This window comes from Kwoniella pini, chromosome 4 (genome assembly GCF_000512605.2).
Source record: "Kwoniella pini CBS 10737 chromosome 4, complete sequence".
Taxonomy (NCBI): domain Eukaryota; kingdom Fungi; phylum Basidiomycota; class Tremellomycetes; order Tremellales; family Cryptococcaceae; genus Kwoniella; species Kwoniella pini.
The window spans coordinates 349,491-369,226 of NC_091719.1; the positions used below are offsets into that span (position 1 = coordinate 349,491).

General features: G+C 40.1%; 10 protein-coding genes across 10 annotated transcripts; 6 read left to right on the forward strand and 4 right to left on the reverse strand.

Annotated features, from left to right (window-relative positions):
* Positions 1-411: 411 nt before the first annotated feature.
* On the forward strand, positions 412-2,814 carry I206_103138 (uncharacterized protein; the record flags this gene model as incomplete). The annotated part of the gene is made up of 4 exons (XM_019153624.1): positions 412-830; positions 884-1,997; positions 2,055-2,267; positions 2,431-2,814. 4 exons carry the CDS (start codon positions 412-414, stop codon positions 2,812-2,814), a joined length of 2,130 nt encoding a protein of 709 aa, XP_019013785.1.
* A 629-nt stretch (positions 2,815-3,443) lies between these two features.
* On the reverse strand, positions 3,444-4,988 carry I206_103139 (uncharacterized protein; the record flags this gene model as incomplete). Its single annotated transcript, XM_019153623.1, has 7 exons — positions 3,444-3,608; positions 3,666-3,865; positions 3,942-4,380; positions 4,481-4,519; positions 4,582-4,630; positions 4,711-4,782; positions 4,963-4,988. The coding sequence occupies 7 exons, from the start codon at positions 4,986-4,988 to the stop codon at positions 3,444-3,446; spliced, it is 990 nt and encodes a 329-aa protein (XP_019013784.1).
* Positions 4,989-5,411: 423 nt separating this feature from the next.
* On the reverse strand, positions 5,412-6,672 carry I206_103140 (uncharacterized protein; the record flags this gene model as incomplete). Its single annotated transcript, XM_070202687.1, has 8 exons — positions 5,412-5,459; positions 5,524-5,622; positions 5,689-5,707; positions 5,768-5,789; positions 6,091-6,108; positions 6,191-6,275; positions 6,373-6,456; positions 6,634-6,672. 8 exons carry the CDS (start codon positions 6,670-6,672, stop codon positions 5,412-5,414), a joined length of 414 nt encoding a protein of 137 aa, XP_070058788.1.
* A 309-nt stretch (positions 6,673-6,981) lies between these two features.
* On the forward strand, positions 6,982-7,989 carry I206_103141 (Grx4 family monothiol glutaredoxin; the record flags this gene model as incomplete). The annotated part of the gene is made up of 6 exons (XM_019153621.1): positions 6,982-7,014; positions 7,086-7,178; positions 7,379-7,477; positions 7,570-7,646; positions 7,766-7,836; positions 7,907-7,989. The coding sequence occupies 6 exons, from the start codon at positions 6,982-6,984 to the stop codon at positions 7,987-7,989; spliced, it is 456 nt and encodes a 151-aa protein (XP_019013782.1).
* A 184-nt stretch (positions 7,990-8,173) lies between these two features.
* On the reverse strand, positions 8,174-9,455 carry I206_103142 (mitochondrial 37S ribosomal protein uS4m; the record flags this gene model as incomplete). Its single annotated transcript, XM_019153620.1, has 3 exons — positions 8,174-8,701; positions 8,827-9,306; positions 9,396-9,455. The coding sequence occupies 3 exons, from the start codon at positions 9,453-9,455 to the stop codon at positions 8,174-8,176; spliced, it is 1,068 nt and encodes a 355-aa protein (XP_019013781.1).
* A 340-nt stretch (positions 9,456-9,795) lies between these two features.
* Positions 9,796-10,402, forward strand: I206_103143 (uncharacterized protein; the record flags this gene model as incomplete). The annotated part of the gene is made up of 5 exons (XM_019153619.1): positions 9,796-9,930; positions 10,007-10,023; positions 10,088-10,175; positions 10,232-10,277; positions 10,335-10,402. The coding sequence occupies 5 exons, from the start codon at positions 9,796-9,798 to the stop codon at positions 10,400-10,402; spliced, it is 354 nt and encodes a 117-aa protein (XP_019013780.1).
* Positions 10,403-10,905: 503 nt separating this feature from the next.
* On the reverse strand, positions 10,906-12,612 carry I206_103144 (uncharacterized protein; the record flags this gene model as incomplete). Its single annotated transcript, XM_019153618.1, has 7 exons — positions 10,906-11,315; positions 11,391-11,590; positions 11,664-11,793; positions 11,874-11,916; positions 11,978-12,243; positions 12,322-12,390; positions 12,459-12,612. The coding sequence occupies 7 exons, from the start codon at positions 12,610-12,612 to the stop codon at positions 10,906-10,908; spliced, it is 1,272 nt and encodes a 423-aa protein (XP_019013779.1).
* Positions 12,613-14,657: 2,045 nt separating this feature from the next.
* I206_103145 (uncharacterized protein) lies at positions 14,658-15,694 on the forward strand (the record flags this gene model as incomplete). The annotated part of the gene is made up of 5 exons (XM_019153617.1): positions 14,658-14,878; positions 14,935-14,977; positions 15,062-15,118; positions 15,254-15,473; positions 15,609-15,694. The coding sequence occupies 5 exons, from the start codon at positions 14,658-14,660 to the stop codon at positions 15,692-15,694; spliced, it is 627 nt and encodes a 208-aa protein (XP_019013778.1).
* Positions 15,695-16,075: 381 nt separating this feature from the next.
* On the forward strand, positions 16,076-18,241 carry I206_103146 (uncharacterized protein; the record flags this gene model as incomplete). Its single annotated transcript, XM_070202688.1, has 11 exons — positions 16,076-16,101; positions 16,165-16,284; positions 16,362-16,437; positions 16,498-16,594; positions 16,651-16,682; positions 16,741-16,746; positions 16,808-16,814; positions 16,875-17,017; positions 17,082-17,282; positions 17,353-17,470; positions 17,781-18,241. 11 exons carry the CDS (start codon positions 16,076-16,078, stop codon positions 18,239-18,241), a joined length of 1,287 nt encoding a protein of 428 aa, XP_070058789.1.
* Positions 18,242-18,548: 307 nt separating this feature from the next.
* I206_103147 (uncharacterized protein) lies at positions 18,549-19,718 on the forward strand (the record flags this gene model as incomplete). Its single annotated transcript, XM_019153615.1, has 4 exons — positions 18,549-18,760; positions 18,819-19,290; positions 19,366-19,642; positions 19,705-19,718. 4 exons carry the CDS (start codon positions 18,549-18,551, stop codon positions 19,716-19,718), a joined length of 975 nt encoding a protein of 324 aa, XP_019013776.1.
* Between the last annotated feature and the right edge of the window lie 18 nt (positions 19,719-19,736).

Sequence of the window (19,736 nt, forward strand, 5' to 3'; positions counted from 1 at the left end):
CAAGAGTATACAATATGCGTTGTTTTGGGTTACTTGTAATGTTGACCTCTTTGAGCTTCCTCGCGTTTGATAATGGTATGGTGAACAAAAGTATTACACGTGGATTAAAAGCCGATCAACTGTATTAATTATAAGCAAAGGTTATCAATGATAACCGACATGATCAGCAATAGCCACGTGCATCAATATTAAAGTTGCCTTCTCAACATCAATATAACTATTTCAGATATTCATATATACATATCAGATAATCTCGTATACCTGCTTTACAGCTCTGCATCATTCATACCGCGTCCATTCAGCTACATGTCAACATTATCAATACAACCTATTTGTCATTTCCATAAGATATAGCAAAATTATCATATTCGCAAAGTTCTCAAATCCGGTTCGCAAATCGTTCAAAATTCGATGCCAAATTCAACAACAGCTACAGCTTCATTACATGCTTTAACCGAACGCTTAGCTTCACAATCAAAATCCTTACATCCCTTTATATCGGCAGGTGGCTTACCGTTACCTCCTCATTTCCCTTCTCCTCAAGCTTTAGCTCAAGCGGCCAATGCATATCGTCAACCTGCACCTCCACCTTCATTACCATCTATACAGATTCAAAGTAGACATCAAGAATCGTCAGCTTCGAGTCAACTGAATAGCGATGAGAAAGGTGTAGGTGTAATACGATGCTCGGAGGGTAGGGCATGGCAAGAGAAGCATCGTCATGCTAGTGAACGATTAGGGAGGTTCAATGAAGCGGATATGGACGGATTCGTAGATGACATGGGAATGATATTACGGAAAGAGTACGACTGTTGGGTTGAGCAATGCTGGTAAGTGAATGTTGGCCAAAGAGATATCAACAACTCATTGTGAGACCGAACAGGCAAGAGGCTTTCCACCATCTTTTCACGCATACCCTGCCCAATTTGATCATTCATTTGATAATGACTGGATCAAGTCCGAATTTTCTACGGCGCAATATAGTCTATGGAGGTCAACGATTAGATCACTTATTCCAGTCTCAGATGTTACATCTTCTTTATGAAGAGTTAGAAAAGCGATTATCAGGGTTAAGACCTCATTCAAATGCCGAAGCTGGACCATCTACTTTAGATAAATTATCTACACTGGCTTTACCAACTCCTCCAGTCCCTTCAACGTCAACAAATCAAACAAGCCTGTATAGAGACGGAATCTGTTTTCACAATCTGTCTTACAATCATGGTATACCGGAAGATGAGGACGATCATGGCCCATGTCTATGTCAACTTACAACATGTTTTAGTTGTTTTCATACATCAGCAGTCCAACGTAAAGGTCCAACAAGTCTCTTACCATATGAACTAAAATCCACTAAAGTCTCTAATAGCTGGCTTGGTGGAATAGAGAGTGAAGAACAAAGTAAATTACGTCAAGATAGTCTAACCAGGAAACCTTCGAATATAATAAATTTACCTTCGGGAAAAGGATTTATACAAAATTCAAAATCACCTAATTCTCCAAATTTGCATTCTAAAAAAGTTGAACGTGGTCCTCAAATATTCCCCCATCCTCAGATGACTGATGTTTTAGCTGTTGAAGAACACTTGCGATGGAGATTGAAGGAATTAGGAGCAAGGGATCCAGCTGTTGAAAGTCGTTATGGTCCCTCAACAAATCATCCCTTAGCTTTAGATGGAATCGATTTACCATCATTACTTCCGCCGACGAATCAATCCGACGAAACGTTATCAGAAGATGGTTCGACCAAATCCTCTATTCCTCCGAGTAAATCACCTGCTCCACCTACGGGAAATAAGATTAAAGTCGCCAAAGGGAGAGGAGGTAAAATGAGGAAAATGATAATTAATCCGAATGGGACGACACCGAAAACTAAAGATCAATCTAATGGGAAGGATGGGAAGAAACCTATTGTGTATCTCCCCAAAGATTGGACGGAAGAAGAAGCAGCTCAAAGGAATACAGCGATAGTGTTGACTTTCAGACATCTTGTCAAAGTAAGTGGGCATTGACAGCTTATTCGAAGTTGGCACGCTGAATCACCCTTAACGCAGCTCCTCCACCAAATATCGACAGCAGCTTCACCTTTTTCTTACCCTTCCTACGCGAAAGACATTGACGAATTGCAACGCGTACATCCTATAGCACTATATCGACGGCTTGCTGAGCCCTCTGTTCAACGTCGTGATGACTTGAACGAACTGAAAGCTTGGCAAGGGTGTATGGACAAATGGGCTGAGGAGTTGGGCGGTAAAGAGCGGAAGAGAGTGAGTGTTGGTGATATCAGTCAGGTGTGATTCCGATTGCGAGCTTGAAGGTATGCAAGTGTGAAAGAAGTATTTAGCAAAATGAAAGGGGAACGACGAAGCAGTCTCATATGAGAAACCAAGTAAGATGGAACACGATTAACCAATTTGAATTTTTTGATAGGGTAACGAATATTCAAATTCTAAAGAACATGGATTAGCAGTAATTTGTTATACAAGAGCAATTTCATTAGATGGTAAAAAAACAGTTTATTATTCAAATAGAGCAATAGCATATAATAATTTAGGTGAATTTGAAAAAGCAGAACAAGATTGTAATTATTTATTAAAAATTGATAATAAAAATCAAAAAGCTTTATATCAAAGAGCAATAAGTAGAAAAGGTTTAGGTAAATTGAAATTAGCAGAATTGGATTTAGAAGAATTATTAAAACAAACTGATTATTCAATTTCATCACCTATTACTTTATCTCAAAATAGTGGTGGATTAGCAGGAGGAGGAGGTAATGAAAGTGCACGTAATTTAAAAAACAGTTTATATAAATGAAGATCTTTTCTTTTTTAGCGAAAGCTGTAATTTTTGCTCTTTTGTATCTTTTTAAAAATTGAATTCAAGGACATTGTTTTTAAATTGAATTGGATGTTGGATAGTTTTTATTGAATAAAAGTGAAAGATGGTAAAGAAGGAATGTTTTTTTGTTTTCACTTGTAATTTGATCATAATCATATACATATTGTCGTTTTGTGATAAAATGTTATATGCATACCTAATTTTGAAGCTGCCGTTGAAGGATGCTTTGAATTTGTATATTCAGATGACTGGGCTGATCCCAGGCTCATATGTCCTGCTTCTGGACCACTTAGGGTTAAATCCAGAGGGAGAAGAGAGGAACCGTCTCCCAGGATCAGTCTTCGTTGCATTTTATCGTTCAGAAATTAACGATACTGTCATAATGTACTATACGGATCTCATCTTAGCAAATTAACCTGGTCAAATTCTTTCATTGAACACTGATTTCCCCTGTCATACTGCCAACTTCCAGACTAAAAAGAAATACAAGCCTCTTGATATGATATATTGTTAAGTTCACATGTTGATAAGTCATACATTTCTCTTCCGCAACTTCAAGCTATTTCAATATGGAAGTATTGATTTTTTAAGTTCACTACAAACACTTAGAAAGCTTTGACTTGTCCTTTCTCTTCCGGTGTACCGAAAATATCTACAGGCCAGCTAGTCTCATATTCGAATGGAATATTTGATCGAACTTGATTTGCTAATCCAATTTTATTAATCTCCTCAAGATCAGCGTCCGAAAGTTCAAAGTCTTCAAAGTTGGACTAGAAAGCCGGAAAAGTGTTAGCATATTATCAGTTAAGATGCATAGACTAACTTACCTTGATTCTAGCTGGAGTAACGGATTTAGGGATAACCACGAAACCTTGTTTGGCTACCCATGCAATTAACACTTGTGCAGGTGATTTACCCAATCTATCGGCAATTTTCTTAATTTCAGGATGATCAATGACTCTGGGTTTACCGGTAATGTTATTTCCTAATGGTGAGTAAGCAGTAATGGCGATACCATTATCGTTACCTAGAAGCGGTATATCAAGCGTTTAACAATTGTGAACCTCACGATTGACACTTTGCATCAGCAAAAAATCACTTACAGAATTTAAATAATTCAGGTTGAATCAAACTAGGGTGTAATTCAATTTGGTTCATAGAGGGAGTAACACCGGTAGCATCGATGACCTTCTTTAATTGTTCAACGGTGAAATTGGATACACCAACGGCCTTGACTTTCTTAGTTTCCTTTGAGATCCTAACCATTTCCTTCCATGTGTCGACTATAGAAGGTCCACCTTTCTCAGCGGGTTCGTCTAATTGGACTACACCATTGGAATCTTTAGGGAAAAGGTCTTTTCCTGGTTTAAAGGCTACAGGCCAATGAATGAGGTATACATCGAGGTAGGAAGTTCCAAGTTGTTTCAACGTAAGATCAAGATCGGCTTCTACGTTTTCAGGTCGATGAGAATTGTTCCATAATTTAGATACTAAGACGAGTTCTTCTCTAGGTACTCCGGAGGCTTTGATACCGGTTGCTACCTATTAAGCGGTGTGAGTACCTGAGCGGCATTCCAAAGTGACGAGTAACTCACTTCATCTTGGTTCTCTGCGTTCAGGAGTAGTACGCGTCAGTGTGGACTATAAAAACTCGAAGTGGGATTGAGAACGAACGATAGACCTGTAGCGCAGCGGTAAGAATCATTGGCTATGCCCAATTACGGAAGACGGAAATTAACTCACCAAAGCACAATCGATGTGCCTATATCCAACTTTGATAGCCTCCTCCACGCTACAGGTCCAGGTGTATGTAAGCGCTCGTCTGAAGTTGGAGATGATAAATGTCGTTACACTGAATCATGCAACACTCACGCCTTCTCGACTTCACCTGGAGCAGCTTGCCAGGTACCGTAACCTACTTGAGGGATAACAACGCCGTTGTTGCTGCGAAGAGCGAGAAAAAATCAGCTCCTACCACTTCCAAAAGATAGGAGGATACTGATGACTGATTCATTGTTGATATATGTGAGAATACAGATGCATAATTGCAAAGAGAGCGAGAAGTCATCAAGGACTGCTCAATCATCTAGAGCAGCTCAACAGCGTCGGTACAATGAGACTCACAGCTTGACAGTTCGACCAAGAGACATTTTCACAGAATCTAAGGATATACTTTAGTAGCAGCTAATTGAAAGATGATCACAGTGTAAGTGGGAATGGTAAAGAAAAGTTAATAGCCTGAAACGATTATATAGTGCTAGAATATAGGAGCACGGAAAGCTAACAACCGGAATGAGAGGCCCGATGACATAATTTCGGCAAATTGCCGGACTTGACTTCGGTTAGCACGTGGAAATTGCCAGTAAATGCGGGAAATTCAAGGATGTTTTTTTGATTTCTCTATATGCATATAGCTTGAATACTAGATCTGCAAGGTAACTAGCTCACAGGAGATCACGTCACGTCCATGTGGTGGTAAGTCTCATAGACGCAGGGCAGTTACGTGAGGTCTATCTAGCCTCAAATTCTGGCTACTTGCTTTGCTAATTGAATCGGTGGAGACGTGTCATTAACTAGTCGTGATAGTACTTATTGAATTTCTCTATCAACTCGGGGTCGTGCTACGACACTCTAGATTAGCGTACATGCCTTGTGAGATTGAGTATCATGAACAGGAATGCTTACTCTAAATTTCGATTGAAATCCGGAAAATCCATCTCTAAGGACAAATACCTCTTGACTGCTTGAAGATGGAAGGGCATGCGAACGAGTTTCAGCGTAAATCTGGAGTACTCAAGAACGTCAGCTACACTTCAGTGAGGAGCAATGTAGATTAGAAGATGTTCTCACTCGGGCTGCTTTGGGACCTCTACAGTTTGAATACCATGTTAGCACCGTTCAGACGGGACCATTGATAGAGCTGCCTCACCTTGCTTGTGAGAGAGCACAGTCTATTGATGATAACACATCAGCGAATCTATACCAACATCCCTGTTACTTCCTATCTCTCAGAGCAGTCATGCCTTTTCTCTCTGTGATCTATCCTGCCAGCCCATTGTTCCACCCTCTTTGCCTTTCCCCCTTCACCAGCTTTTTCCCCAAAAACTCTTTGGCCCAACTACTTTTTCACTGCCTCTCCCGACCATTTGCAGCTATAATCTGTAATCCATCACACCATGCACTGCACCTGACTTTCTCTTGAACCTTCATCCTCCTCCCTTCCCCGTGAAGACGGATTACGGCGCAACTCACGGAATATTACTTTAGGGACTATACAGATGATGATTATTAGCCACATTTCTTAGAGCAAATTATAATGGATGGTTCACAGTAGTTGGGAAGTGCTACTCACCGCTCTCTAGCTTTTTCACAAGCTCATCAACATTAGCATGGAATGTGTCACTAGGACAATTTATAGCTGAAACGATATTTCCGCCCTAAGCGCCATGACTCTCAAGTCAGTCCACCTATACTCACTCAAAGTCTTGGGTTGCTTTGAGTACCATGAAGTCCGGTAATCTGAGTTAGACTCACAACGAAATCACTATCCCTTACATCTACTACTGCGAACTCTTTCAATTCTGAAGTGGGTTTCGATTTTATCAGGTCCGCTAATTGCTATTTTAGTACGCGATTATTTACATCATATATTCGTTAAGTGAATCATGCAGAACAGAAGTGGAGTCCTCGACCAAGTGGATGGAGAATCATGTTAAAGAAAGAAAAGCATGCATTGTAATTATGTTTTAATCAGCTTGTATATATTGAGATGCTTTGAGAATTCGACATACGAACCTCAGCGGTAATATATTTATATGGTAAACTGAATGACATTGTGTACCTCTTTTGCTTTTTCAAAATTCGATATTCTGATACTCCTGGCTGATCTCAATCGATATTGGTAAATTAATGTTGAGATACTCTGCATGTAGATGATATGAGAAGGTAAATTGTTATACCCAATCATATCAGATTAATAGCAAATTCAACATAATCGGCCGTCGATTTTCGGGTGATTCACCTCCACATATGATCATTTATAGGTTCTCGAATTTATCATCTTTCTTTTCTTTCGCCAATAAGACAAATTCCTGTTTCACCTAACCGCAAATAGCATAGTCTGACCGATAGAATTAGCACAGGATGTCTTTCGCCAGAGCTGGTTTACGTACCCTTGTGAGCTTCACTTCATTAGTGAAAAATTGATGAAAGGTTTTGTGAAATCGCTGACTCATCTTCGCCGCTAGCGATCTCTCCCTTCTGCTCAAGTTTACCGATCGTCAGCTTTGATAAATCAACGAAGATTGATATCTGACGAGGCTAGGAAGCTGATTGACAATGTAAGTGATGTCTTCAACGAGTTCTATTACTCCCAATTTTGCGTTGTTTTAACGGAACCTCAATCGAGAATATCTTGGATATTCAGAAGGTTTTCCGCTCGCTCCCTTGACCTGCCTCTTCGTTCCAGGTACTGAGCCACTGATTCTAACATCGTACCGAACTGTGATGGCTGACCAACGCATTTTGCAAAACTAAATAGGCCGTCCAATCCAATCCATTAGTAGTATTTATGAAAGGTACACCGGAAGCACCTCAATGTGGATTTTCTAGAGCTGTGTGTCAAATCTTGGATGTGCAAGTGAGTCGATCAGACTCAGTCTCACAGCTACCACAAGACCTGGCACTTCTCATACTCGAGCTGCGTTGACTGATTTTTGATATTGGATCCAGGGCGTACCAAGGGAGAAGATCGTCTCGTATAATTGTTTAGAAGATCAAGAGCTTAGATCTGCTATAAAGGAGTACAGGTATGTGAATGATCTGCCAATCTACCTATTTAGCCGTGATCCTAGAAACATAAATATCCCTTGGTGATAGAGACGCCAATCACAAGTCTAAGCCTTCGCTGACACGTTTTGCTGCTTAGTGAATGGCCAACTATCCCTCAAGTGTATATCAAGGGTGAATTTGTTGGAGGATGCGATATTGTCTTGTCAAGTGAGTTATTGATTAGCTGAGCGTGAAATTGTCCATCGAGGTAGAGCTGATCATTCTCGATACCTCATAGTGCACCAAAGTGGGGAGCTCGAAAACTTGCTGATCAAAGAAGGATTAGCACCTCCTCTTCCCGAGGAAGCTCCTAAAGCTTAGACATATATAATGCATTGACTGAGCCTGCGCAAAGCCTGAGTGATGTCGATCGTAACCGTTTAGCAAAAGGAAGATGAAAAATGCTTTGGTACAGTCTTGATACTGCGCCAACTTATTGAGATGGAATCGTGGTAGGATAATATGCCATGCTAGATATAATGCAAATTTACAAAAATCCTTTAATCTACTTCTTACCATATCCACCCCATGGATTTGGCCACTTATCAGTCTTTCTTCTCATCCTTGGCATACTTCTCTTAAAGTACTCCCAACCTAAACTCATGAGCTCACCACCAGCATCATACGGAGAAGGTATTTCCGAATAACCAGGTCGAGCAGTTGGATGACGTACATAAACTGCTGAACAAGATAAGTACGATGGTAATATGTATGCAGGTACGAAGATATGAGGTTGAGCGTAGGAAGGTAAATGGAAATGAGATGTTGCGGATGAGGATTCGGGTAAAGAAGTTGAAGTTGGTGTTTGGGATGCAGCTGAAGCTTCTGTTGGTGATGATGAATCTGCATCACCGGATGAAGAAGCTGTTGCTCCTACTTCCTCTGCTGATTCTGATTCTGCATCTACAGTAACTTCGGATGATGTTTCTGGTTCGGCGGAAGGAGTCGACGTTGGTGGTTGAAGCATATGAATGTGTTTTGGATCTATCGAGAACAAATCTCCGGGTTCAAGCATTACGTTTGGATTGCGAATCTGAAAAGTAGAGCGCACAAATTAGCGCATCTCTCTTTTTTTCATCCGTCTAAATATCGTTCTCAAATATATCTGAAGAACAAGTAACGCAATAGACATGAATCGAAGTAAAAAAAACCACTCACTACTTGTCCATTCAATTTAACATGTCCTTGAACAACATATCTCCTAGCTTCCCAAACACTTTGAGCAAAACAACTTCTAAAAATCAAAACGTCCAAACGTCTTTCAACATCAGCGAAAAGCATTGTCCCTATTGGAGCTTTTGAATTTTTTTCTTTTTTCTTTTGATTTTTTTCTTCAATATTTCTACCTCCTGATCTTTCTCTACCTTCTACCCATTTATTCATTTCATTAGAATTTGAAGAACTACTACTACCTCCAGTATTACTTTCATGTATTGCTGGTAATTTTTCAGGCATATACCATCTTGAAAATTTAGTATATCCAATATGATCTCCATGATATCCTCTTAACAGTCTTTTTGCTGTAAATCGTAATTGATATGGAGTAGAATTCGTCCTCGTAAATTCATGAGATCGTTTTATAGGTGAATCAGGGGATGTACGTTGCCATAAGTTGAATAAATTTTCAGGTGCCCAACTCTGGAAAAATGAAGCAATTGTCAACCTTCCATTTCAAAACATCTGAATTCTGGATCAGGTCTTCGGAGAAGATGTCGATGCAAACTTACCATACGTGGGATAGCCCTGTTGTAGTTGAACACATTCCGCGCGGCCGGCTTAAGAGGCATCTTGCTGAATGTGGGAGCTCCTGCTTAGCTGTTGAAAATGCGAGCAGTCGATTCGATGATATGTTTAGATATTTTGTATCTACGCCTTGATTTTTGCTGAAATTACGGACAAAGATGGAGGTTGATTCTAAAAAGTCGAAAGGTGATCTTCAATTAGGCGTGACCAAAGATACCGGAGCTTTATTTCAAGCCTATTTCTTCTCATTGAATCGCACGTGGCCTTTCGTCATTCTTCGATCTCGTCTAGTTATAAGATCGAATGCCTATAATGCTACCTACATGTATCTCACTTCTTACAAAACAATAACACTAATTTCATTTACATATCAAACTCACCACCATGGCTCTTTCCGATTATATCACAGGCGAATCCTCCTCCCACAAAGGGGTTAACGATATCCCAGCACCTCGATCTGATGCAACTGTAAATGCCCCGCCGCCGGAACAACATAAACGAGTAGCGGATTTTGTCAAAGTGAGTTAAAACATCGACTATGCATATCAGGATATAGCCTGAGTATGAAAGCTGATGCTTATTTTTACGATCATAGGAAGCGCCAGATGCCAGGTAAGCTAATCATCGTAATGATAGCGGTGCGACGCAGTAATTAACATATTATAATTCCCCCAAGGTATACCTTCGATTCCAGGAGGAATGCAGATGCTATCGACGCAGAATTATGCAGGGTAACACCTCAAGGCGGAAGGAGTTGCATCAAGGTGAGACCCAGCTCAACGGTTGCAAGTTTAAGAGTAAGCTGACATGTTAATTTTAGCTCGCCTTGGCAAGTGCATCCCTGTTCAAGAGCATGCAATCGCTTGGTGAGCTAAAGCAAATCGACAATTTGCAAGCGGTTCCAGCTGACTTAACTCATTTAGGATTTTACTGCGCATTGCCCGCTGAGCCCACCCGCACGCATATGGAATGTCAGCGAATTCCTCGTTAATCCATATCAAGGGGTCGTTGAAAATAGTAAGATCAGATAAGTACAGCAAGAATATATAGCATGTAGCATATGCATCCACATCTCACGCCTGGCTAAGCTGATCAGCTGAGTGCATACTGACAAAGGCGCAGGGACGCAGCTAATCATCGTATTACTGCTGGTCGATGCATGGTAGAGATATATTGGGTGTAAGGGATATTAATTATTCTTAACAGTTTATGATACTGTCCGTATGCATTATTCTTCTACGTATTAACTTAACTTAAGAACTTCCAGGGACACAGGACACTGCATATTATAGAACAAGAAGGGAAGGGAAAGGATTATAATGCACAAGGAACCTATTAAGGTGTGAGAAATGAGAGATGTAAACAGTAGCGTAGTGGTAGTTCTTCTTGATTTGTCCACTGATATAGTTCAAACTCAACACGTGATATCCGCAAAGCTAGTTCATCGGATCTATTCACACCACACCAGTCAAACACACATGATTCACGTGCGGGTTACAGTAACTTACATTTCTCTTGATCAGTCAACATAGGGGGTAGATAAATATTCGAACTATCATAAGTATTCTTACTGTCAATAGTCCCATTACTACCTTTTCGAGGCATATAAACACCTTGAGGACCCATAACAGGTGTACCCAGCATATCTTCAAGACTTATATCCTTATCATTATGATTAGCAAAATTTGATGATCTAATTGGTGTTCGAGGTGATAAAGGCATTGTAGAATCTGTTGAAATATAAGTTGAAGTTGAGGATGAAGTGTGTATTTGAATTTTACCACTTTTATTACTATTAAAACTACTTTCCATTGATCCCATTTGATTTTGTACAGATTTAGGTTCAGGTATACATGGGAAAATTCTATGAATGAGTTGTCCATAAAATCTTTTCACTTCAGCACCTATCATTTCAAAATATCAGTCACCAAACGTATTCTTTGTTATCCTTGACCAAAGCAAATGGTAGTAAAACTTACTAGTAACGAAACATAAAAAGAAAACGTAACTACATGCTACACATGTAAAGTATGATAATCTTAATACCAACATTCCTCTTTCAGATACCAAAGATAAAGGTATACTTCCAATTAGACGTAAATTGTGAATGGGTGGTCCAAAATGACCTAAAGGTTGAGGTCCTTTCTGAAATGACATTAAATTGAAGATTGCTCGAAGACTGAGAGTTGAAAAGGGGGATTGTCAACTCATATTCAGCAAGGCTGGATCGATGATTAGGGAGTGGAACTTACCAGCATGTGCCTAGCTCAGCGATCGTCAAAAATAATAGTCTGACGAATTGTTCCTTGTTTACCGATGCTCCGGTGGCGATCATCGATAACATCTGTTTACGTCTTTTAATGATGTTGATCAATGCGAGTGCTGCAGCAACGCGGCATATTGCAAAGTCAGTCAAATTTTCCCATTCGATAAGAGATAAAGAGATCGGCACATTAACTCACCCGTATACACGGCACAAGCGCAAGCTATGCAAATAGGAATGACCTGACAATACCGGATTCTTAATATCAACAGCAGTTCTTTTGATTTGTCGAGTCTCACTCACAGCCATCCAAAACACACCCCAACCATTCCAATAAGTAGCAGGCATAGGACCAAAACTTTCAACAACGTAAAATCTTCTGTCCATATTGCTTAAATGTACCAATACGCCTATAATTGGACTGAGTAAAGTGATTGAAAGATCAAAAAAATTGTGCTTTCTTCTTGATTTATCATCGTATAATGGTGAGTGAGGTCTTAAGGTGGTTAGAGATTCAAGTTGCTTAGCTAATAATAAATGAGCTGTAGGTAGAGCGAAATTATATCCAACTATGAGGTGTCCGACGTCTAAAATTAGCTTATCGATTATTCTGCTTATAATTGTAAGGTAGGTAGATCTCAACTTACCAATAATGACTGTACTGATATCTCCCCATACTCTAGCTTTTATATCAGAATTATCATCCCAAGCGATACCTACCAGTATCACATACAATCAGATCGACACAGGTAAAAAAACGCCACCTTGACCTAAAGCGACTTACAATTAACGTTATGTACCATATTTAAGCATGTCATCCAAAATATCATCGACAAAGTAGCAATATTACGAGTACGAATATGCCATGGTAGAGGATATAAAGCTAGGATAGTAGCTATAAGAGATGGAATAAGAAGTTCGAAGTGTTTAAAGGTCATTTTGTAGAGAAAGTGCCACAGATTAGTGAATCAATTGAAACGAACTAAGATGAATACTTTTAGCGTTCGAGCTGAAATGGTTGAAAAGAAGCTATCGAAGGTGTCCTGTTTCTATCGAAACAGAATATGAGATATTAGATAGTTGTTGGCGGAATGAGTGAGACTTCCAATTCCATTGACGCTTTCCTTTATACCAATTTTGAACGATCTAATGAATATAATGACATAGCCTTCTTTTCTATTGCCTTTGCCAAGTTTACAATATCCCTTCAAAGGTCAATCCCTTTACACAATTCAATTTCGAACCGTTCAGAGCTCCACTTGATCAAATATCCGATCAAATCAATCTTACGAAAAGTTCGGAAATACCGTAAGATATTCTATGATGAGGAAAGTTTTGTGTGGAAGGGATGTTATCTAATCCTTTACCGAGGCGTATACAGAGAGGATCACAGTAGGGGTTGATGTTAGTTGATTATTGTAGGCATTTTCAGAATGTAAAAGTACTGGAAATCAATACGAAATTATGGACAATCCCTTGGACACGCTCCACGGAAGAAGCAGGAAAAAAGGTTCGCTTTGTATACCAAACATTCTTGTTTGTTTATTACAAGCTGTTCGTTAGGATTTGTGCGATAAAATTGTGTTTGTGTAGACCTGCTTGATTTCCTGAATTGATGAGCAAGGTGATTTTAATCGCCAAACTGATTTTAACGATCATACCTGATCGCAAATTGTTCTTTCAGGACCGGATCAATTCATTCCGGTCTGATCTTGCTTCAACAGTACACAAACAAACTCTCACGCAATCCGTTTATGTCATCTCTAATGGCCGAGTTATCCGCCTGATCACTGCAGTGAAGGATTTAGACTTTTACCTCGAGAGGGGGGACTTGGTCAGTGCGCAAAGCTACTTAGGGTCGGTAAAATCGGGACTATCGTCAGGACACAAATGACAATTAACCAATGATTAACTCCTGACCAGGTACTGGAGTATGTAAAGCTTATCGCATTAAATGTACCATTTGTGTATGTATACAAAGAATTTGACACATACAAACAATGGTGCCATATGATAAGCATCAAATAAACTTTATTGACAAAAGTATGCCTTTGAAACAACTCATACCCTTCAAAAGGTACTTCCGAGGGGAGATCATTAGTAAATTAGGGTTGCACACTAGCGCATCACCCTATTTTCTTATGGTTTATTGATCGGATAAGATCGTCGAGGCTCGGTCATGAAGTATGCATACCGAATGTTTGCTTTATGGGTGCAAGCGAGATGCGAAAAGCGGACATATGTTTACCGATAGACATAAGAGCGTAGATAGCGTCCGGCGGTAGTCGTAATAGATTTCGGCGGGATAAACATTTTTCGCCTCGGGTGTATGATATAGCACCAGCTTGAATATCCTACTTCAGCAAATAATTCACTGACTTGATACTGGCATCGAAGTAATCTCGCCTAATTAGAATTGCTTGTCGATTGCGAATTTCAACTAGGTTCTCTTACAAGGTCGTTTTGCCACAAAACCGGTTACTTGGTTCATATCCGCGCCGCAATGACCTGGGCATCTTTGCAATTGAGAAAGATCAATATTCAGTCCTTATGCTAGGGTTTGAGCTTCTGACAGTGAGGAGAAATCCGAGTCGAAGCAATTGCTGATTGCAAAAAACAATCCTACCGTTGTATTGCGTCGCAAGACCGATACACAATTTCTGGAAAACATATCTCAATTCGAGAGATCTACAAATATATCTTTTATAATTTTTTCTCGAAATGTAGAAAGGTAAATTGAGATGTTTTTTGTTTGGTGAATTATTACGATTTAAATTGTAATTCACGCTAATCCAGGTGGCAAATAAACATTACGTTAAGCTCGCGTCATATTAACTTCCCCAATTTTGTAATTTCTCAATTCAACTATTTAATATTGATTGACAGTATCTGAAGACAATATTTAAGATATTACACATAACTTCAGTCATCCATCAGCATTGTGAAGGTATCTTCAGTGGTCAACAAAGACAGCTTACTCGAAATGTCTAGTTCATCAATCGCGTCTTCTTCCAAACGTCGACCCTCCTTACCATCCGATTCCAGCGCAACGATCGTATCGCAATTGGATAAACCCATCAAGCCCCGTTCATCAGCACTTATCAAACATGGAAAATACGTAGCATTAGGTGCTTTGGGATGTTGGTATACTGATCTACCGAATGCCGTCAGGAATGTATTGAATGATGAAGCCGGTTGGATTAGGTGAGTATAGCTCATGCCCTGAGTCAAGGACGGTCCGAGCTAACGAAGACGAATAGGAAGGCGATGATAACTGGGCTAGGCTCTCTTGCAGCAACTATCGTGAGTGATCTTGGAACAGGCTTAGACGTACCGAGAGTCTAGCTGTCATTGATCTCATTCGCAAAGCTGACGATTGCTCAATAGTCCATCTTCCTTTACCTCGTACTGTTCTTACCATGGTTTAGGGGATATATACCTAATGTGAGTCGATCACGTAACGCATCATCAATCAATAACAACCACGTACCTCAATTCGAACGTTATTGAAGAATCCTAGTATCCCGTATTTCAGAAGCTGGGAATATAATGTCTGACCTGTCAATTCTCATGATTCAGTATCCGAAATGGCAAACATCCGCTCGACTCAAAGTCATAGTACCTCTTCTCACCACTACAATACTACTAGGATGGACCTGTATAGTTATTTCTCTATCGCAAGCCGGTAAACGAAGTATACTGCATTCGGCAGTGGATGCTGTGAAAGCTGTTGGGAATGCTAGTTTGGAGCAGATGGAGGGTGAGAGGGGACTCGGCGTTTTCAGGTCGATGGCGGGAAGTGAGTTTTAACAATCTACTACATTCCGCAAGTCAAGCACGATGGCGGGCATAGGGGGATCACGACGATCCGGGGCGTGTCCAAGAGTTGAAGAGGGCTAGTGGACGAAAACTATACTGATACCTGCTACCGTAGCTACGGCCCTATTCACTCTCACACTGGGTATACTCGGATTCATACCCGCTCCAGCGAATGTGCCTGTACGAGAGAAGAGCTCATAAATCGCAGGATGATTCATGGCGAGATAATATATGTTACCTGAATAGATTCAGCATTATAGTACATCTTGTCGTATTTTGAGCTACTACCCAGTTCATATGCTCACGTATAAGCATGCATGATCAGTATGATATCATCTGTGATTGTGTGCACTTGAGCATACCTTTCTTTGGGTTGATTGTCACACAAAAAACATCTCAAAGTATCTGCGATTTTAGATGCCCATCGGTAACGGTGAATACCGCGTTTTGTTCGTTTCAAGACGAGTTTCAAGATGACACAGCCAAATCGTGTATTTGGTGTATTACACGACTTTTTCCTGTCATTTCATCTTTCTTATACTATCTTGACTAGGAGCAATCAGTCTGACCGAGCTGAGCGATATGGCTCGAGACTGGGGTAGAGTATGGTAAGCGTCTCATAGTGTGATTCGTTTCTGGTAATGAAGACAGCTGAAGCTTGTTATTTGCAGGGTTATTGGTACTTCACTCTTGATCTCATTCATATCCTTCTCTTCACAGATATTCGTGGTATGGCCATGGTACGGCAGAGAAATTAGTGTCGACTTGTTGAAATTGTTGATTCCATTCAAGTGAGCCTCTTTCGTGTATATCGCTTCATTCGCTCTACTCTCAGAAACCAAAAATGACAATAAATAAATTCATTTAGTTTCTGCGTATTTATGGTATTTTGGAATTATCGATTATGCATCATAACTCCGCCAGGAGGCGTACCTCAAGGCTACGTGAGCTGGAAGCTATTCTCTTACTGAAGTGAGACTAGCTGACAGGATTGTAAATGCCAGAGACCCGATTTGAATGCTGTAGAAGGGCTGGAAGTGAAGAAAGGCAACCATGCTCCTAGGTATTGTAAAACTTGTGAACACTATAAACCGCCCAGAGGTGAGTCTGACCTTTCCAGCAGCCATATATCTCTTCGCTGACCTTCTAAACTACAGCACATCATTGTAGATCATGTAAGACATGCGTAGTGAGTACTTTCATAGCGGGCCAAGTAAATATATGTAGCTGATGTTTTCTGATTGTAGCTTAAGGTGAGCTGTCATCAAATATCCTATAAACAGCTATGACTGATAAGCAGTATCTTACCAACAGCTTGATCGTGAGTAGCGCCTTCTTAAATGCTCTTTGCCCTACTGATAGAAGCTATATTCGTTGTCAGATCATTGCCCATGGATAGCCAATTGCGTGGGATTTCATAATCAAGGTCACTTCCTGCGATTCTTACTCTGGGTGGACATAGCCACCTCATTCCACATAGTTATGGTCGTCCAGAGGGTTCTTTTCATCTCTTACAAGCAATATGTAAGTCCTGAATCAGTGTTTTGCCGCATCACTTATTATTAATGATTTGTCAATTGGATTACAGGAAGAACCTACCCTCAGCGACGTCCTGTTCATAGTCTTCAATTTTGCCGCTTGTGTACCCGTCTGGCTATGCGTAGGCATGTTCTCAATATATCATGTCTATCTTGCTTGTGGGAATAGCACGACAATAGAGGGATGGGAGAAAGATAAAGTGGCTACATTAGTCAGACGGGGCAAGATAAAAGAGATCAAATACCCTTATGTAAGTTGGGACTTCACTCAGTCATCTCTGGCTAGGACAAATCCATGTGCTAATGCTATCGATGTGCTAGAACATCGGTGTATACAAAAACATCAAGTCCGTACTTGGTCCCAATCCAATTTTATGGCTATGGCCGCAGCCTATGCGAGGAGATGGATTATCTTTCCCCGTCAATCCCGATGCAGGTGGTGAGTCAGCTACGAGTCAATGGGCAGATATCGTTGCTCCTCGACGTGATTTGGAAGGACCACCACTTCCTACTGTACAAACCGGATACGGTAGCTCTGATCAAGTCGTCAGAGGCAATGGTAGCGGGAGTGACGGAAGATCGGGTTTGAGTGGAAGTAGCGAAGAGCGCATAAGGTTGAGTAGGAACAGAGCGGATAATGAAATGGTGTAATATGTGAGTAGAAGCTTATCATAATTAAAAATGATATGAGATTGACTATGTGTCATTTTTTGTAGGTTCATTTGCTAACTACATGTACTTGGTAACAGATCCGGTTATACAATATTCATGGCCTCCTAAAGATCCGGGTCAAATACCTAATCCTCGTCCTTTGCCGAGCGCGACATCAGCTTTCATATATGGAAACGAAGGATTCAATCCTAATTTACGACCTTCAAATAGTCATTTACGTGCTAGATCCACCCATAACCCTACAGAAGGGGAAGAAACCTACTCATCGGGTGAAGATAGAGACTACGAATCATTTTCTGAATCTTCAAGATCAAGTTCACCTGAAATTTACTTGTCGGATTATGATGAGCATAATGACGGTCCTTTAGCTGGACAGAGGTTGCCTAGGATGAGAAGAGGTAGTGAAGGTTGGGAAGTCAGATCCGCTGCTGGATCATGGGCGGATCATATGAGGGACATCGAGGGTCGAGGTGGTGCCAATAGTAGAAGACCTTGGGAAGAAGAAGGACGGTATAACTACTATATACCGGATGAGTGATTAGTGATTGGGGGTTGGAGCATAAGCATGTGACTATCTTGATGTATGCATATAATGTTGACACCTTGATCGTATCTTCACAGAGATCACGTCGGATCAATCAGGGTTGTTGTTTGTGTGTGATCTGTGTGTGATATTCCTTTGAAGTACCCTAATGATATCCATGCGAACCCGAAAGGATCGGAATAATCTATTTTGCACCAAGGTGCATCTATTCGGCGGGAAAGGGTTATAAGGTATATCTGCTGAGCTCACATGTGAACTAATATCCTTGAATCACAATTCTGACCGATACTAGCTTGCTATCATGGGCGTCACCATGAAAGTCAAGTCTATTCGACCAACGCATAATAAGAAACCAAGTCAAGAAGCCATATCAAGTCGAAAGCTATCTACTATATCTGAAAATACAGTTACATCGTTGAACCAACCATTCCAAGATGATACTGCCGATTTAGTATTGATTTCTTCAGATGGATTGATCTTCAAAGTACATCATACCAAATTGAATGGATGTAGGTAAGTCAACGATTCTGTTCAGATCTTTGCAAATTCATCCTAATGTAATAAAGTACAGGATTGAATTCCGTAACGCTTTATTCAATAATTGTCTTTCAACTCCACCACCTTCTCCAGTTTCTACAACAACAACAACAATAACAACAACAACGATAAATCTCGATTTACCTGAAATTCATTTTTTAGATCCCACTATTGAATCTTCAATTATTCTTTCTTTGTTTTTACGATTATTATACAATCTATCATTACCTATTCCAAATTTACCAATTTATTTTCAAGCTTATGAAAATTTAGTAAAATTCATTAAAAGATGGGAATGTAATTTTGTTTGTAATGATTTGAGTCGATCAATTAGAAGTTGGTTGGAAGAAGGAAATATATCATCTTCCAAAGTATTCAAAATTGGAGATTCGTTAAATGATATTGATTTAATGAGAGATGCTTTGAAAAAAGGAGGAGAATATACTTGGTCAGGAAGATTGATTGAAGATCCCTCTAAAAGGAAAGGACGACAAATGAGTAGGACGGTAAGTGTAGCTCTCAGTCATCGTTAAAGTCATTCTGTATGTGATTTGGACTTGAAAATTGATGATAAAAATTAGTCATCATTTACCAATAACCAAAATTCTCTTTCATCTTTAAATGCATCTGCTAGAGCAAAACCACTGCAGGAATCAATTTCCTTCGATATACTTCGTGATGGTTTACCAGATCAACCAAGTCTCGATCTTACAGCGGTTCCATACGAATACTTTATTTCATTATCTGATGAAGTCAAGTTCGCTTTGCTTCGAGCTAGTCGAGTAGGTAGAGATCCAAACCTCGATACGGATTGGGAAGATGTCAGTGTCGAGTTTAATCATGTCCTGCGAGATCTACGTGAGTGTAGTGAATAGTGCTCTGTGTCGCCAGGCTAATAGTTGAGCTAACAAGGCAATTAGGTCAAGCGTTGTAAGTCGGTTCACAATATGGT